Here is a 19,774-nt window from a genome sequence, read left to right as displayed (position 1 = left end):
AGCGAATGAATCGAACTCTGAAACAACGGCTTGCCAAATATCACCAAGAAGGAACACCATGGCCCCAGGCACTACCAATAGTGCTATGTAGCATTAGGGCAACCTCGAACAGAACTACAGGTCTAAGCCCATTTGAAATTATAACAGGAAGACCCATGTCGTGCCAGGAACTATCGATTTACGGAAAGCTGATGTTCACTTAATGAGTGACACTTTGTTATCATACTGTCAGAACTTAACCAATGCTATTAGTTCTGTTTCCCGACAGGTATCGGCAGCTTGGGGTAATCCACCCGAAGGAGGACACGACATCATCCTGGGAGTCTGGGTGTATGTGAAAAAGTTGCATAAAGAACCTTTGGGTGCCAAGTGGGAGGGACCTTATCAAGTGTTATTGACCACCCAGGCAGCTGTTAAAGTCCAAGGAAAGAAAGCCTGGGTCCACACTTCACACGTTAATTGAGCACCCGTAACTGAAGCTGAAATCTAATAAGGACAATTACTTTTCGCGAAAATGTATAAATTTACTGTAGTATTGATTGTAGGTATTCTAGGCATAGGCCTACTTCTTACTAGACGACCCTCTGCACCAAAGGGAAATAGTAGAATACCAAGGGAATTACATGTAAATACCTTTTACTTTTATATTGTTTGTTTATGTTGATTAAATGTTGTTGCGACCAGGCGGCTGTAGCTGCTGTCCCGCAGGTGAGACACCTTGCAGGTCCCAGCAGACCGTCTGTACGTGGCACAGGAGTATGTTATGCTTAAGGAAAGGTTGTTTACTGGTTGAATTAAGATACTGATTTGGATTAAATTGGAATAAGGTTAATTAACCTACTAAAACCAACCTTCCATTGTGGCCACGATGGAACTCGGGTTGGTGTAAATTTGTGTGGAAGCTACTAGTCCGGACATGTGGCGAAACACATCAACAAATTTTAGAAGGAAACTCTATTAACATGTATGAAATTATTTTGTAGAATGTTTAACCAGTGATACCTGAAGTTTTATGATTCAGTTTGTGAAAGAATCAAATAGAGAATTCAAACAGGCTGCATTTAGACAGGCTGTGAAAATTCACAGACAAGTCAGAGATACTACATGCATTTCAGCCACATTGCGTTAAGTCATCAATCAACTTGACATTTTAGGACCCTTGGGTAATGAGCCAATAAGGTCAAAGAAGGCGAGTTCTTTTCTGTAAATTGATCCATGTATAAATACAGCCATTTTGACCATGTAGTTTCAGTAAGACAAAGAAACTGGCAATCAGCCAGCAGCTTGTTACTCTCTGCCAAGATTAAAAAGTGAAAACTACCATCGGAGTTCGTATTTCATTAAAATTAAGAGATCTAACAGACTGGATCAACTGGGCTTGTATTCACTGGAGTTCAGAAGAATGAGAGGGGATCTCATAGAAACGTTTAAAATTCTGACGGGTTTAGACAGGTTAGATGCAGGAAGAATGTTCCCAATGTTGGGGAAGTCCCGAACCAGGGGTCACAGTCTAAAGAAAAGGGGTAAGCCATTTAGGACCGAGATGAGGAGAAACTTCTTCACCCAGAGAGTGGTGAACCTGTGGAATTCTCTACCACAGAAAGATGTTGAGGCCAATTCACTAAATATATTCAAAAAGGAGTTAGATGTAGTCCTTACTACTAGGGGGATCAAGGGGTATGGCGAGAAAGCAGGAATGGGGTACTGAAGTTGCATGTTCAGCCATGAACTCATTGAATGGCGGTACAGGCTCGAGGGGCCGAATGGCCTAATCCTGCACCTATTTTCTATGTTTCTATGTTTCTATTACCCTCCCCCCCTCCCCCCGCGAGGCTGCGTGTTTCTGACGGGTGGGGTGGGTTAAGCGTCGGGCCAGTTTACAGTCCCGTTTAGCACAGCAGACGTGACTGTTATTTATTGTCTCAGGAGGAGTTAAGCCTATAACTATTGTACAGATCTGCAAAATGTCATCGCTACTGATCACCGATCTAGTTATTGGTTAATGAAAGGACTCGCATTTATATAGCACCTTTCACAACCGCAGCAACATTAGAATTAGGAGCAGGAGTAGGCCATTCGGCCCCTCGAGCCTGCTCCGCCATTCAATGAGGTCGTGGCTGATCTTCTACCTCAAACTCCACTTTCCTGCCCTGTCCAAAAATCTATCGATCTCTGTGTTGAATATACTGAAAGACTGAGCCGCCACAGCCCTCTGGGGTAGAGAATTCCAAAGATTCACCACCCTCTGAGTGAAGAAGTTTCTCCTCATCTCAGTCCTAAATGGCTGACCCCTTATCCTGAGACTGTGACCCCTGGTTCTAGACTCCCCAGCCAGGGAAACATCCTCCCTGCATCTACCCTGTCAAGCCCTGTAAGAATGTTGTATGTTTCAATGAGATCACCTCTCATTCTTCTAAACTCTAGAGAATATAGGCCTAGTCTACTCAATCTCTCCTCATAGGACAATCCCCCCATCCCAGGAATAAGTCTGGTGAACCTTTGTTGCACTCCCTCTATGGCAAGTATATCCTTCCTTAGGTAAGGAGACTAAAATTGTGCACAATACTCCAGATGTGGTTTCACCAGGGTCCTGTATAATTGTAGCAAGACTTCCTTACTCTCATACTCCAATCCCCTTGGAGCCAATCCAGTCAGCATGTGATTACTGTATCCCGGAGCCGGCTCCCTCACCTACCTATTGCCACGATAGGGGTCAAGAATGGCAATGCCAGGGGCAGGAGGAACAGGTAGATGTAGCGTGGGAAGAAAGGCACCTTCCAGACACTGGAGTCGCCCAGCCCAATGACGTTGGTGTAGGCGTGATGCAGCTTCACGTGGTGATACGTCCCTTTCTCCGCCGTGAATGATCCACAAACCTGGGAAAGAACAACACTTATAAACATCTCCGTTCCGTGCGCGTGGCAGTTCCAGTTTTATGAATATAATTTCGCTGAGTCTTTGGCGGGAGAGTCAATGGAAAAGGAAACGGGTTGCGGCACAAAGGGGCGGCGATCTATCATTGGTCATAGTGCTCACACCCCACAGCCAAACAGGGACATGACCAAACTAAACCCTGAGAGTAGGTCAGAGGTCACAGGATCAAACCTTGAGAATAGGTCAGGGGTCACAAGGTCAAACCCTGAGAGTAGGTCAGAGGTCACAGGGTCAAACCCTGAGAGTAGGTCAGGGGTCACAGGGTCAAACCCTGAGAGTAGGTCAGGGGTCACAGGTTCAAACCCTGAGAGTTGGTCAGGGGTCACAGGATCAAACCCCGAGAGTAGGTCAGGGGTCACAGGGTCAAACCTTGAGAATAGGTCAGGGGTCACAGGGGGAAGGGAGGGGGTGGGGAGAAGGAGGGGGTAAGGGTGGGGGTGAGAGGGAGGGGAAGGGGAGTAGGGGGAGGGGAAGGGGAGTAGGGGGAGGGGAGAGGAGTGGGTGGAGGGGAGGAGGAGTGGGGGAGAGGAGGGGAGGGGAGCAGGAGGGGGTGGGGGGGAGGGGGAGGGGGAGTAGGGGGAGGGAGGGAGAGGAGAGCGGGAGGGGGAGGGGAGGGGGAGAGGAGAGTCGGGGAGGGGGAGTGGGGGGAGGAGGTGGAGTGGGGAGAGGAGTGTGTGGGGGGAGAGGGGAGAGGAGCGAGGAGCAGGAGGGGAGAGGAGCAGGAGGGGGAGAGGGGGTGGGGGGAGGGGGAGAGGGGGTGGGGGGAGGGAACGTTGCCTCCAGTGAGAAAACAAACAACTTTGTTTTGAAACGAAGAACCGTTTGTGAAAGCCCTCAGAGACTGCATTGTGCTTGGTGTGGATATAATGGTTCACACAGGGCCAGCCAGCTGGAGCCCTGCCAGTGCTGTGTGTGTGGAGTTATCCAGCATTTCTCCCTTCGGTCACACGCCAATCCCACATTCCCACACTCACATCTGCCTCTCGCTTCCTTCCCAACTTTGAAGGATGTTGCCCCCCCCCCCCCCGCAATTTCTTGCCCCCTCCTCCCCCAAAGGGCTCTGAGTCCCGCTGGGGTACGGCTCCCCCACGGCCCCACCCAACGGACCAATCATCTCCTGGATGGGCCGGGGAGAGGCTGAAAATCAGATGCCCTTTATGCTTTTCTTAAAGACACTGAGGGCAGGCAGGGCGACGGGGAGATCAAAGGCCGGCTCATTCTCAGCTCCCCACCACAAGACCCTCACTCCCCTGTTACCCCTTACTCCGTGCCAGAGAGGGCTCGCTGATGGGTAAGGGCACAGCCGAGTGCAGAAACACACTGCTCAGAGCACAGAGGGGCCCGGTTCAATCCCCAGTTTCGGCTAATCTCAGGCGGGGCAGCAGCTGTGGCGAGTCTCGAACCGGGGGTCACAGTCTCAGGATAAGGGCCTTGAAGGGTTGGGGAGGGGAAAATCAGCCAGAATTCATGCTCCCGAACACTGCCCAGTGGGTCCTGCTGGAAAGAAAGTGAGAGTGTATGTCTGTGTGTGTGTGTACGTGAACGTGTGTGTACATAGGAGCAGGAGTCGACATACTATTATAATTATAACCTCATTATAACTGCTCAACCAATGGTGGCCGTGCCTTCAGCTGCCTGGGCCCCAAGCTCTGGAACTCCCTCCCTAAACCTCTCCGCTTCTCTACCTCTCTTTCCTCCTTCAAGACGCTCCTTAAAACCTACCTCTTTGACCAAGCTTTTGGTCACCTGCGCTAATTTCTCCTGTGGCTCGGTGTCACATTTATTGTTTTGTCTTGTTACACTCCTGTGAAGCGCCTTGGGATGTTTTACTACGTTAAAGGTGCTATATAAATGCAAGTTGTTATTATTATTATTATACAGCCCCTCCAGCCTGCTCTGCCATTCAGTGAGATCGTGGCTGATCTTCGACCTCAACTCCACTTTCCCGCCCGATCCCCATATCCTTCGATTCCCTTAGTGCCCAAAAATCTCTCTATCTCTGTCTTGAATATACTCAATGACTGAGCCTCCACAGCCCTCTGGGGTAAAGAATTCCAAAGATTCACCACCCTCTGATTGAAGAAATTTCTCCTCATCTCAGTCCTAAACGGCCGACCCCTTATCCTGAGACTGTGACCCCTGGTTATAGACTCCCCAGCCCGGAGGAAACATCCTCCCTGCATCTACCCTGTCAAGCCCTGTAAGAATTTTGTATGCTTCAATGAGATGGGGACTTGGTGCGAGTTAGGACACAGGCTGCCGAGTTTTGGATCGCCTCTAGTTTAGACCATAAATATAGTCATTTTACGATGTGATTGCCTGTGGTACCCAGGGGATTTACAGTCAACCTGAAGGGGCTTTTACTGAATCGAACAATTCATCCAGTGGTTACCATAGATTACCTAGTAACCGATTCTGATTAAACTGCATGTCCACTAGGGCACCCACTAAGGGCAACAAGAGATATAGGGCTAAGGTGGGTAGATGGAGTTAAGATTCAGATCATCCACGATCTAATTGAAGGGTAGAACAGACTTGAGGGGCCGAATGGCCTTCTCCTGCTCCTGTGTTTCCCATATTATAACAGTGACTACATTCCAAAAGTACTTCATTGGCTGTAAAGCACTTTGAGATGTCCGGTGGCCATGAAAGGCGCTATATAGATGCAAGTCTTTTTTTATGTAACGAACTTGAGGATCACACATGAGTTACACCTGCCCCTGACCTCACACATGACATTCACTGCCCGGCTCAGTAACAAGGGTTCCCCTACCTCAATAAAAAACACCGCCCACACCTTGTTCCAGGACTTGGATTGGCTGAGGGAGCTGTGACTCGCCAAGTGGCTGCCTTTCACCGACACCACGGTGTGGGCTATGCCCAGGACCAGGAAGCCCAGAGAGAGTGGAAGGAGACTGTCTGAGCCCAGCAACAGGAACCCTGCAACACAAACAGGTGTAAACATGGCCCCCGCCATCCACACATTCATCACATCTCGCCACCCCGACAACCCCCCCACACCCGCCCTTCCCCACACCCAGTCCTCCCCCACCTGCCCCCTCCAACACCTCACCACCCCCCTCACAAACCCACCACCACGCCCTGACCCCACCCACACCCAGTCCTCCCCCACCCCACACACCCCAACACCTCGCCCCCCACCCTGACCCCACCCACACCCCGCCCCCCACAACCCCCCTCACGCCCTGACCCCACCCACACCCCGCCCCCCACAACCCCCCCCACACCCCGACCCCACAACCCCCCCTCCACACCCCGCCCCCCCCACAACCCCCCCCACGCCCTGACCCCCCCACACCCCGCCCCCCCCCACGCTCTGACCCCACCCTCACCCCCACCCCCCACAGCCCCCCCCACGCCCTGACCCCACCCACACCCCGCCCCCCACAACCCCCCCATGCTCTGACCCCACCCACACCCCGCCCCCCCGACAAACCCTCCACGCCCTGACCCCACCCACACCCCGCTCACCACACCCCCCCCCCACGCTCTGACGCCACCCCCCCCACAACCCCCCCACGCCCTGACCCCACCCACACCCCGCCCCCACAACCACCCCCCACGCTCTGACCCCACCCACACCCCGCCCCTCACAACCCCCCCCACGCCCTGACCCCACCCACACCCCGCCCCCCCACAACCCCCGCTCCACACCCTAACCCCCCCCACACCCCGCCCCCCCCACACCCAGTCCTCCCCCACCCTGCACCCCCAACACCCCGCCCCCCCACTCCATGCCCCTCCACAACCCCCCCACCCCACACCCTGCACCCCGCTCCCCCACAACCCCCCCTCCACTCCCCGCCCCCCACAACCCCCCCATACCCTGACCCCACCTCCACACCCCGCCCCCCTCAACCCCCGCTCCACACCCCGCCCCCTGACCCCGAGTGTAGCTGACCCTCTGACCCCTGACCCCGAGTGTAGTCGGCACCGCCAGTCCTGGACACCGAGCGGATCTGTCACCGAGAGTGCGCGAAGTTACAGCCAACGGGGCAGCGGAGGCTGCTGTGAGGCCTCTGTGGTCATGGGACCAGGCCAGGTGGATAAGGTGGTTAAGAAGGCATACAGAATGTTTGCCTTTATTGGCCGAGGCATAGAATACAAGAGCAGGGGGGTTATGCTTTTACTGTATAAAACACTGGTTAGGCCACAGCTGGAGTACTGCATGCAGTTCTGGTCACCACATTACAGGAAAGATGTGATTGCACTGGAGAGGGTACAGAGGAGATTTATGAGAATGTTGCCTGGACTGGAGAATTTTAGCTATGATTGGATAGGCTACACAGGGTCAGGAGGTCGGTTACACTCGGGGGCAGGGGGAACAGAGGAGGCTGAGGGGAGACCTTGTTGAGGTGCAATGATTATGAGGGACTGAGCTACAGTAGATCGGAAGGACATAGTTCCCTTAGAGAGGGGTCAACCAGCAAGGAGCATAGATTTAAAGTAATTGGTAGAAGGTTTAGAGGGGATTTGAGGGGAGGTTTCTTCACCCAGAGGGTGGTGGGGGTCTGGAACTCACTGCCTGAAAGGGTGGTAGAGGCAGAAACCCTCACCACATTTAAAAAGTACCTGGATGTGCACCTGAAGTGCTGTAACCTACAGGGCTACGGACCCAGAGCTGGAAAGTGGGATTAGGCTGGGTAGCTCTTTGTCGGCCGGGACGGACTCGATGGGCCAAAATGTTCCGTGCTGTAAATTTCTGATATTCTATGAACCAGCCGGAAGAGACAGTGTTGGCCCACTGATGATGATGGCCAAGGGCAAGTTTCAGGAGCTGCTCCCCAGCGGGATCTTGGTGTGCGCAGTGGGTGGGGGAGGGAGGGGAGTAACAGGCAGAAAGTACAAACTGACCCCAGCCACGGACTGACGGCTCGATCCTAACCTCGCTGAGGTCCGTACTGTGCTACTACAGAACTGACAGACCTTCACCCGCTTAAAGATAGAGCAATGTCCTACAAACACAGCCGGTAGCCTCTCCCAATACCATGTCCCTTTAGCCCAGTGATGACTCCCTGTTCCTGCTCTCCCACTGTGCCCCGCCTCCAGTCCCACCATTAACCAATCACCGAGACCACTGTTCTCCATTGGAGGACCAAGGTGAAAGCTTCCCACGGTTAAAGAAAGAAGGAGTGCACATTTAAATAGTGTCTTTCACCAGCTTCTGACATCCCAGAGCACTTCGAAGCCAATGAAGTGTGGTCACTGTGGTAATGTGGGAAATGTGGCAGCTTACTGTGTACAGCAAGCTCCCACAAACAGCACTGAGCTCATGACCCAGATAGTCTGTTTTAGTGATTTTGGTTGAGGGAAAAATATTGGCCCGGGACACCAGGGATAACTCCCGTGCTCTTCTTCAAATAGTGGCCGTGGGATCTTTTACACCCACCTGAGAGAGCAAAGGGGCACAAACGACAGTGTGGCACTCCCTCAGTACTGCCCCTCCGACAGTGCGCGCTCCCTCAGTACTGCCTCTCCGACAGTACAGCAATCCCTCAGTACTGCCCCTCCGACAGTGCGGCGCTCCCTCAGTACTGTCCCTCCGACAGTGCAGCGCTCCCTCAGTACTGCCTCTCCAACAGTGCCAGGCTCCCTCAGTACTGCCCCTCCGACAGTGCAGCGCTCCCTCAGTACTGTCCCTCCGACAGTGCGACGTTCCCTCAGTACTGCCCCTCCGACAGTGCGACGTTCCCTCAGTACTGCCCCTCCGACAGTGCAGCACTCCCTCAGTACTGCCCCTCCGACAGTGCGGCGTTCCCTCAGTACTGCCCCTCCGACAGTGCAGCACTCCCTCAGTACTGCCCCTCCGATAGTGCGACGCTCCCTCAGTACTGTCCCTCCGACAGTGCGGCACTCCCTCAGCACTGCCCCTCCGATAGTGCGACGTTACCTCAGTACTGCCCCTCCGACAGTGCAGCACTCCCTCAGTACTACCCCTGCGACAGTGCAGCACTCCCTCAGTACTGCTCCTCCGACAGTGCAGCGCTCCCTCAGTACTGCCCCTCCGACAGTGCGACGTTCCCTCAGTACTGCCCCTCCGACAGTGCGACGTTCCCTCAGTACTGCCCCTCCGACAGTGCAGCACTCCCTCAGTACTGCCCCTCCGACAGTGCGGCGTTCCCTCAGTACTGCCCCTCCGACAGTGCAGCACTCCCTCAGTACTGCCCCTCCGATAGTGCGACGCTCCCTCAGTACTGTCCCTCCGACAGTGCGGCACTCCCTCAGCACTGCCCCTCCGATAGTGCGACGTTACCTCAGTACTGCCCCTCCGACAGTGCAGCACTCCCTCAGTACTACCCCTGCGACAGTGCAGCACTCCCTCAGTACTGCTCCTCCGACAGTGCAGCGCTCCCTCAGTACTGCCCCTCCGACAGTGCGACGCTCCCTCAGTACTGTCCCTCCGACAGTGCAGCACTCCGTCAGTACTGCCCCTCTGACAGTGCAGCGCTTCCTCAGTACTGCCCCTCCGACAGTGCGCGCTCCCTCAGTACTGCCTCTCCGACAGTACAGCAATCCCTCAGTACGGCCCCTCCGACAGTGCGGTGCTCCCTCAGTACTGCCCCTCCGACAGTGCGGCCCTCCCTCAGTACTGCCCCTCCGACAGTGCGGTGCTCCCTCAGTACTGCCCCTCCGACAGTGCAGTGCTCCCTCAGTACTGCCCCTCCGACAGTGCGGCACTCCCTCAGTACAGACCCTCCGACAGTGCGGTGCTCCCTCAGTACTGCCCCTCCGACAGTGCAGCGCTCCCTCAGTACTGCCCCTCTGACAGTGCGGCGCTCCCTCAGTACTGCCCCTCCGACAGTGCGCCGCTCCCTCAGTACTGACCCTCCGACAGTGCGGCGCTCCCTCAGTACTGCCCCTCCGACAGTGCGGCGCTCCCTCAGTACTGCCCCTCCGACAGTGCAGCGCTCCCTTAGCACTGGCACTGGGAGTGACAACCTGGATTATGTGCTCAAGTCTGTGGACTGGGACTTGAACCCACGACCTCTGACTCAGAGGCGAGAGTGTTACCCACTGAGCCAAGGGAGGAGTTAATCTTGGATTTAAGATTACTACTAGCAACAAAGGAGGAGGAGGGCAGAAGGAATTTTTCACACAAAGGGGTTTTAGAAAATGGAATCCAGTATTGCAGTTAACAACTGAAAGGAACGCTTGAAAAGGAAAATATTGCAGGGTATGGGAGGACGGGCCGAGAAATGGGCTTGGACTGGAGTGTGGGTGTCGCAGTGACACCGGCCTGGGGCTGATGGACCCTCCCGTGCTGAAATTCTTTACCCTGCTCCCAGCCTCCATTTTACAGCAGAAAGCAACTTAGCAAAACAATTGCAATTTGACTGGCCAGTTTTGCATCCTTGATAAAGTGCGACATCCCCACCGACATCTGGGAGTCCTTGGCCAAAGACCGCCCTAAGTGGAGAAAGTGCATCCGGGAGGGCGCTGAGCACCTCGAGTCTCGTCGCCGAGAGCATGCAGAAACCAAGCGCAGGCAGCGGAAGGAGCGTGCGGCAAACCTGTCCCACCCACCCCTTCCCTCAACCACTGTCTGTCCCACCTGTGACAGAGACTGTAATTCTCGTATTGGATGGTTCAGTCACCTGAGAACTCACTTTTGGAGTGGAAGCAAGTCTTCCTCGATTCCGAGGGACTGCCAATGGTGACGAAGGTTTGTAGCCTGCCATCAGACAGGGATATGATGCGGGACGATGGAGGGGATTGTGGGGACAAGCGGTCACTGGTTGTGGCCCCTGGAGGGGAGGCAGACTCTGTGGTGGGGCGACAGGCCAGTCCGTCTGGAAAAAACCCTCCCCCCACTCCCTGGCCCCCCGTTCCCCTCATTGTGCTGCTCAATCACTCCCTCAAGTCTGCCTTCGATCCCGTGTCCCCAGTAAACCCACTCTGCCCCATCTCCCAGGTATGGCTCCCATTTCATTCTCTCAAGTCCAATGGGTGCAGACACGACTGTATCTGGTGCACACCAGCAGGAGTCCATTCTCTGCTCCCATCAGTCTGAATCTTGCTACGTAACCAAGCCGACGTAACTCGACTTTCCATGGCTGCCGCTCCGGACACGAGCCCATCACTTCTTGTCTCCTTACCCCTCCCTGACCCCTCTCTCCTGTCGTCGAGCCGTCTTTCATCTCTCCCCTCTCGGCTACTCTTCCTCCTCAAATCCCGACCCCAACCCTTCATTACTCTTCGACCTTCCTGCTCTCTTGCGGCCGTCCCAGGCTCCACTCCCTCCTGGATAAGCCCACAGCTTCCCTCTATGCCTCTCTTGGCATCCTCCGAAGGGCCCACCGTGACACTCGTCGCTGTCTCCTCATGAACAGAATCCCCGACTGTCCCATCCTCTCTCACCAACCTTACCGCCCAGCTTGCCCGGGGGTGGGGGGGGCTAACCTTGGCAATCTCTCCCTGTCCAACTCACCCCCTCATCGGTATCATGGCCCTAACGTAAACCTGGCTGAGGGGTGATGTCACTTTCCCATTAACGAAGCCTCCCTGCCCGGCTATACCTTCCACCACTTGCCCCGCCCAGACCGCCGTGGTGGCGGTGTGGCTCTCCACCAAATCACACCTTGGTCTGTCCCCCGACACCTCCGCCACCTTCTCCTCTGTCATGTATTCAACTGTCATTGTAACCCATGTATAAGCTGACCTAAGTTGTACACCTTGAGAACACTGACCCTTGGCATTCACATGCTGCAACACACACCCGACCCCATTGGACGACGTATCACACGTTAAAACTAGTTTCTTACATGGGTCATATAACGTTAACAGTTTGTTGGAGCAGAACAAATTGCGTGCTCTATCAAAAGCCCTCTCCTGGCTGTCCCCCCAGACCCAATCACGACCTTTGCGTAGGAGCACATGTAGCGGCTCTAACAGCTTGCTCAATTTGAGAAGAAAGTTGCCAAAATAGTTCAGGAGCCCCAGGAATGAAGGCAGCTCCGTCGTGTTACGGGGTCTGGGTGCTCTCTGGATCGCTTCAGTTTTGGACGCAGTAGGGCTGATCCTGTCTGCTGCTACCCTCCTCCCCAGGAATTCTACCTCTGGAGCCAGGAATATGCACTTCGCCTTTTTCAGTCGCAGCCCTACCCGGTCCAGTCTGTGTAGCACCTCCTCCAGGTTGTGGAGGTGTTCTTCAGTATCGTAACCCGTGATGAGGATGTCGTCCTGAAAAACCACCGTCCCTGGAATCGACTTGAGACTTTCCATATTTCGTTGAAAGATCGCGGCGGCCGAGCGAATCCCGAACGGACATCTGTTGCACTCAAACAACCCCTTGTGTGTCGTGATGGTGGTCAGCTTCTTCGACTCACTCGCCAGCTCCTGGGTCATGTAAGCTGAGGTCAGGTCCAATTGTTTGCCACCGGATAGCGTCACAAAGAGGCCCTCTGCTCTCGTTAGCGGGTACTGGTCTTGGAGTGACACCCGATTGATGGTGGCCTTGTAATCGCAACATTTCCTGACCGACCCATCCGCCTTGAGCACCGGCACGATCGGGCTCGCCCAGTCACTGAATTCGACTGGTGAGATGATGCCTTCCCTCAGCAGACGGTCCAATTCACATTCTATCTTTTCCTGCATCACGTACGGCACCGCTCTGGCCTTCTGTACTGGCCTGGCGTCCGGGTTTATGTGAATCACTATCTTGGTCCGCATGAAAGTGCCGATGCCGGGTTGAAATAATGAGTCAAATTTGTCCAGGACCTGTGAGCATGATACTCGCTCCACAGAAGAAATTGCATTGACATCGCCCCATTTCCAGTTCATGACAGCAAGCCAACTCCTCCCCAGTAGTGCGGGACCATCCCCCAGGACAATCCAGAGTGGCAATCTGTTCTCTGAATCTTTGTGGGTCACGACTACCGTGGCGCTGCCTAGCACCGGAATGATCTCCTTTGTATATGTCCGTAGCAGTGCGTCAATCGGCAATAATTTTGGACACCCACAACCTTTCGAACTGTTTGATACTCATCAGGGACTGGCTGGCCCCCGTGTCTAGCTCCATTAATACTGGGATGCCATTGAGAAGCACTTTCATCATTATTGGTGGCGTCCTGGTGTATGAACTGTATACGTGCTCCACATGAACTCGCTGAACTTCAGCTTCTAGTGATTTCCTCCAGTATTCATTTGGCCTCGTAGGGCTTACATTGGGCCCGTCCTCCTCGTACATCAGCCTGGCTGCAGGCTTCCTGCACATACGTGCCAAGTGACTGCTGACGTTGCAGTTTCTGCAGGTATATTGCTGATACCTGCAAGCTCTGGCTGGGTGTTTGCCTCCACACCTCCAGCATGAGCTGGAGGCCCCGTTGTTGGAAACAAAAGATCCATTACCAGTCGATCGTCTCTGACCGTCTCTGTAACTGTCCTTAAGCACAGAGTCAGTTTCCACATGTACGCAGACATCTCTCCGCTCTACCTCACCAGCACCTCCCTCGACCCCTCCACTGTCGCTGATTTATCAACAGCTTGTCCGACATCCAGCATTGGGGGAGAAGAAATTTCCTCCAACTAAACTTTGGGCAGACTGAAGCCGTTGTCTTCTGTCCCCGCCACAAACTGCGTTCCCTGGCCACCATTTCCATCCCTCTCCCTGGCATCTGTCCGAGGCTGAACTGACCCCATATCCTCTCCATCACCAACACCGCCTACTTCCACCTCCGTAACATCGCCCGTCTCCGCCCCTGTCTCAGCTCATCGGCTGCTGAAACCCTCATCCATGTCTTTGTTACCTCCAGACAAAATTATTCCAATTGCTCTCCTGGCTGGCCTCCCATCTCCCTCCCTCCAAACCTCCAGCTCATTCAAAACTCTACCAACTGTATCCTAACTTGCACCAAGTCCCGTTCTCAGGTGGATGTAAAAGATCCCACGGTAATATTTCGAAGAAGAGCAGGGGAGTTATCCCCGGTGTCCTGGGCCAATATTTATCCCTTGATCAACATAACAAAACCAGATTATCTGGGTCATTATCACATTGCTGTATGTGGGAGCTTGCTGTGCGCAAATTGGCTGCCGCATTTCCCACATTACAACAGTGACTGCGTTGGCTGTAAAGCGCTTTGGGACGTCCAGTGGTCATGAAGTGCGCTATATGAATGCAAGTCTTTCTTTTATAAATAAGTTGATGATAATACAACCTGTCTCAAGTACACTCCAGGCCGACGAATCTCTGACAGCACAGACATGGACCCTTGTACCGGGAATCGGTATCATTGGCTAGAGATTCTCACCAAACATCTGTGACCGCCAGTATCTCTCCGCCCTGGGACCCCCCCCCACATCTGCCCTGGGACCCCTCCTCTTCCCTGGGGCCTCCAACTCCGCCCTGGGGCCCCCACCTCCGCCCTGGGGCCCCCACCTCCGCCCTGGGACCCTCACCACCCCCGCTAACTCTTGCAGGGGATTGTTGCTGCAGCGTCCCATGGCCAGTAGTCTGTGAGCCCAGCTATTCAGCTGTTTTGGCATCACGATAGAGCCCGACAAAGGTTCCAAAAGTTTCCTGCAGAGGTCCCTTGATAGGGATCAGGAGCAGGAGGCCAAACCCAGAAACACCAAGGGCATGCCCGACCCCTCACCCCCAACCCCTCACCCCCAACCCCTCACACCCGACCCCTCACCGCCAACCCCTCACACTGACCCTTCACCCCCGACCCTCACAGCCAACCCCTCACTCCCAACCCCTCACCCCCGACCCTCACACCTGACCCCGCACCCCGACCCCTCACCCCTGACCCCCAACACCTGTGAGGAGCTAAAGGAATTGTTTTTTTATTAAGTTAACAAACCACGAGATTCTGTGCAGTCACTCACTGTCCCTGAGCAAAGTTTCAAATTGTTCTGGAATATTCTCATTGACCTTCTATGTCCTCAATGTTACTGAACTCTCACTTGCAATAAAGTCCTCTCTTGATCTGATTTTGCAGTGAGACAGTCCCTCACTGAAGGTGGGTTAAGGGTGTAAGCCACACTCGGATATTCCCCTCAGGGCCGGGCTTTCCCTGTGAGCCAGGCACTGAGAATTGGCGGCTATTAAACCAGGGAAGGCACACACAGAAACACACACTCACACACAGAGACACACAGAGACACACTCACACTCACACACAAACACACACAGCGAGACGCATACACACTCACATACAGAGACACACACACACAGAAACACACACACACACAGACACACTCACATAGACACACACACAGACACATACACACACAGAGACACACAGAGACGCACACACACTCACACACAAACACACACAGCGAGACGCACACACACACACATACAGAGACACACACACAGAGACACAGACACACACAGACACATACACACACACAGACATACACAGAGATACACACACACACACAGACTCACACAGACACATACACACATACACAGAGATACACACACACACACAGACTCACACAGACACACACAGAGACGCGCACACACTCACACACAAACACACACAGCGAGACGCACACACACTCACATACAGAGACACACTCACACAGAGACTCACACACACACAGACTCACACACAGACACTCACATACACACTCACATACAGACACAGACACACACACACTCACAGAGATACACACACACAGACACAAACACTCACGCACACTCACAGACACAGACACACACAGACACGCTCCCTCCCTCACACACCCTGAGACAGTGCTGAGCGACTGATGGTGCTGCGGGGAGTCACTGACCTGCTGGGGCGATGCTCAGTGCCAGGGTGAGGATGGTCCAGTCTACCCCGTGCCTCTCCCACCAGCTGCAGCTGCGGGTCTCTCTCTGCACCAGGGCTGCCAGCTCCTGCATTCGGCTCTCGCCATCGGCCCACTGCTCCTCGCCAGACATCCCCATGCTCACTGCTCCACACTCACACTAACTTCGTAACTACAGGGCAGGGGGAGGGGCAGGGGAGGGGGAGGGGAGACAGGGGCGTGGGAGAGAAGGGGGAGGGAGGGGAGACAGGGGACGGGGAGGGGAGGGGGAGAGAAGGGGAGGGGCAGGAGGAGGGGGAGGGTGGGAGAGGAGCAGGGAAGGGAGGGGGAGGGGGGAGGGGAGGGGAGGGGGAAGGGGCGTGGGAGGAGGGGAGGGGAGGGGAGGGGGGAAGGAGAGGGGGGGCGCGAGGGGGGCCATGGGAGGGGGAGGAGCAACAGGAGGGAGGGGGTGTGGGAGGGGAGGAGCAGGAGGAAGAGTGAGGGGAGGGGCAGGGAGAGGGGAGGGGTGTGGAGGGGCAAGGAGAGAGGGAGGGCAGGAAGAGGGAGTGGGGTGTAGGGCAGGGGGCAGGGAGGAGAGAAGGGGGTGGGGCAGGGGATGGGGGAGGGAGGGTGGGAGAGGGGCAAGAGGAGGGAGGGGAGGGGTGGTGAGGGAGAAGTGGAGGGGGGAGCGAGGGAGAGGGGAGACGAAGGGGCGTGTGATGGGAGGGGCAGAAGGAGGGAGAGAGGGAGAGAGGGAGGGGCAGGGCAGGGTGAGGAGGGGAGGTGAAGGGAAAGGGGAGGGGATAGAGGTGATGTGAGGGGGAGGGGAGGAAAGAGGAGGCGGGGCAGAGAGAGGGGAGGGGTGTGGGGGAGGGGGAGTGAAGGTGAGGTCGAGGGGGTGTTGGAGTGGAAGGAGGGGCGAGGGGAGGGGAGGGAAGAGGGAGTTTGGGAGAGGCAGGTGGAGGGGAGGGGTAGGGCAGGGGAGGAGCGGCAAGGGTGGGGAGGGGCAAGCGGAGAGTCAGAGGGATGGGGAGGGGCTGGAGGAGGGAAGGGAGGAGCAGGAGGAGGGGAGAGGGGAGCGGAGAGCTGGGGAGGTGATGGTAGGGAGAGGGGTTGGTGAGGTGAGGGGCAGGGGAGGGTAAGGGGAGAGTGGAGGGGAGAGGAGGAGAGGAGATGCGAGAGGAGGGGTATGGGAGGGGAGGGAAGAGGCAAGGGGAGGGGAGAGGGGGAGGTGCAGGACGAAGGGCAGAGGAAGAGAAGGGTGGGTGAGGATGAAGGGTGGGGAGGTGGAGGGGAGAGGAGGGAGGGGGATGTGGAGGGGAAGGGCAAGGAGAGGGGAGAGGTGGAGGAGGAGCAGGAGGAGGGGAAGGAAGTGGGAGGGGCAGGGAGAGGGAGGTGAGTGGATGGGGGCTGGAGGAGGGGGGAGTGGAGGGGGTGGAGAGGCGAGGAAAGGCAAGGAGGGAAGGATAGGGGGCAGGATGAAGGGCAGGGAGAGGGGAGGGAGGGGGGAAGGAATGGAAGGTGGAGGTGCTGTGGAGGGGAGGTGGAGGGAGAGGAGAGGGGGAGTGGAGGGGAGCAAGGGAAGGGGTAGAGGGGAGGGAGAGGGTGATGGGAGGGGGAAGTGGGGAGGGGGAGGAGTGGAGGGAGAGGGTGATGGAAGGGGAGGTGGGGATGGGAGGGGCGGGATAGGGAGAGGCGGCGGTGGAGGGAGGAGATCGAGGAATGGGATGCGGGAATGGGTGCGAGAGGTAGAGGTGAGAGGAGGGGGAAGGGGAGCAGTGGGTTATGGATGGGAGGGGGAGAAGAGGTGGGGGTAGAGGGACTGGAAGGGAGAGTGGAGACGGAGAGAGTGGGGGAGGGGAGGGAGAATGGGAGGAGGAGAAGAGTGGGAAGGGCAGGGGGAGCTGAGGGTGAGGGGATGGCTGGGAAGGGAGGAGACAGAGGAAGTGGAAGCAGGGAGGGGAGGGAAACTGGAGGGAATGGGGGGAAGAGGGGAAGTGAGAGGAGGGGGAAGGGGAGCATAGATGGATGGATGGGAGGTGGGGGGAGAGGGGAGGTGAAATGGGGTTGAAAGGACAGGGGTTGGAGGTGGTGACGGACGTGTACTGGGAGTGAGTCACATGGTACAGTGTCACATGGTACAGTGTCACTGGGGGCATCACATGGTACAGTGTCACATGGTACAGTGTCACTGGGAGTGTCACATGGTACAGTGTCACATGGTACAATGTCACTGGGAGCGTCACATGGTACAGTGTCACATGGTACAGTGTCACTGGGGGCATCACATGGTACAGTGTCACTGGGGCATCACATGGTACAGTGTCACTGGGGGCATCACATGGTACAGTGTCACATGGTACAATGTCACTGGGAGCGTCACATGGTACAGTGTCACATGGTACAGTGTCACTGGGGGCATCACATGGTACAGTGTCACTGGGGCATCACATGGTACAGTGTCACTGGGGGCATCACATGGTACAGTGTCACATGGTACAATGTCACTGGGAGTGTCACATGGTACAGTGTCACTGGGGGCATCACATGGTACAGTGTCACATGGTACAGTGTCACTGGGGGCATCACATGGTACAGTGTCACATGGTACAGTGTCACTGGGAGTATCACATAGTAGTTTCACTGGGAGCGTCACATGGTACAGTGTCACATGGTACAGTGTCACTGGGGGCATCACATGGTACAGTGTCACATGGTACAGTTTCACTGGGAGCATCACAGTAGTTTCACTGGGAGCATCACATGGTACAGTGTCACATGGTACAGTGTCACTGCGAGCGTCACATGGTACAGTGTCACATGGTAGTGTCACTGCGGGCGTCACATGGTACAGTGTCACATGGTACAGTGTCACTGGGGGTGTCACATGGTACAGTGTCACTGGGGGTATCACATGGTACAGTGTCACATGGTACAGCGTCACTGACAATGTCACATGGTACAGTTTCGCTGGGAGTGTCACATGGTACAGTGTCACATGGTACAGTGTCAGATGGTAGTGTCACTGGGGACGTCACATGGTACAGTGCCACTGGGGGCATCACATGGTACAGTGTCACATGGTACAGTGTCACTGGGAGCGTCACATAGTACAGTTTCACTGGGAGCGTCACATGGTACAGTATCACTGGGAGCGTCACGGGGTACAGTGTCACATGGTACAGTGTCACTGACAGTGTCACATGGTACAGTTTCACAGGTTGCGCACATGGTACAGTGTCACATGGTACGGTGTTACTGGGAGTGTCACATGGTACAGTGTCACATGGTATAGTTTCACTGGGAGTGTCACATGGTACAGTGTCACTGGGGGCATCACACGGTACAGTGTCACATGGTACAGTGTCACTGCGAGCATCACATGGTACAGTGTCACATGGTACAGTGTCACTGTGGGCGTCACATGGTACAGTGTCACATGGTGCAGTATCACTGGGGGTGTCACATGGTACAGTGTCACTGGGGGTATCACATGGTACAGTGTCACATGGTACAGTGTCACTGCGAGCATCACATTTTTTTTTTGAAATTCGTAGCCAATCGTTCCAATTCTTTGTCAAATCACAAACGCCAGAGGTCACCTTGCACACGCCAAGGATCACTCTGCGCCAATGCTCTTAGCCAAAAGGCCTAGAGCCACTGCACCGTTCCTGGAAGTACTGCAATACCAGGTTCGTGCCATGGAGGTGGATGGGTCAGGTCCCCCACACAACACCGTGGAGGTGGATGGGTCAAGCCACCCCACCCACCTCCTACCTCACTGCGAGCATCACATGGTACAGTGTCACATGGTGCAGTGTCACTGGGGGCATCACATGGTACAGTGTCACATGGTAGTGTCACTGGGGACGTGACATGGTACAGTGTCACATGGTACAGTGCCACTAGGGTGTCAGATGGTACGGTGTCACATGATACAGTGCCACTGGGGGCGCCACATGGTACAGTGTCACTGGGGGCATCACATGGTACAGTGTCACATTGTACAGTGTCACTGCGGGTGTCACATGGTACAGTGTCACATGGTACAGTGCCACTGGGGGTGTCACATGGTACAGTGTCA

The 19,774-nt window shown here is 55.3% G+C and overlaps 1 protein-coding gene across 3 annotated transcripts in view; it reads right to left on the bottom strand.

Annotated features, from left to right (window-relative positions):
• Positions 1-15,943, bottom strand: part of fads6 (fatty acid desaturase 6) — a 43,555-nt gene extending 27,612 nt beyond the window's left edge. The window contains exons 1-3 of one of the 3 annotated variants that reach the window (XM_070858156.1): positions 15,694-15,943; positions 5,708-5,874; positions 2,696-2,876 (exon numbers count right to left, since the gene is read on the bottom strand). In XM_070858156.1, the coding sequence (XP_070714257.1) occupies positions 2,696-2,876; positions 5,708-5,874; positions 15,694-15,850 (505 nt within the window). In that variant the 5' untranslated portion in view covers positions 15,851-15,943. The remainder of the gene's footprint in view (positions 1-2,695; positions 2,877-5,707; positions 5,875-15,693) is intronic. The other 2 variants (XM_070858155.1, XM_070858154.1) reach the window with 2 other exon arrangements.
• Between the last annotated feature and the right edge of the window lie 3,831 nt (positions 15,944-19,774).

The sequence above is a fragment of the Pristiophorus japonicus genome, chromosome 16 (genome assembly GCF_044704955.1).
Source record: "Pristiophorus japonicus isolate sPriJap1 chromosome 16, sPriJap1.hap1, whole genome shotgun sequence".
In the NCBI taxonomy this organism is placed as follows: Eukaryota; Metazoa; Chordata; class Chondrichthyes; family Pristiophoridae; genus Pristiophorus; species Pristiophorus japonicus.
The sequence above is the reverse complement of the archived record's forward strand: the minus strand, read 5'-3'. Positions and strand labels throughout refer to the sequence as shown.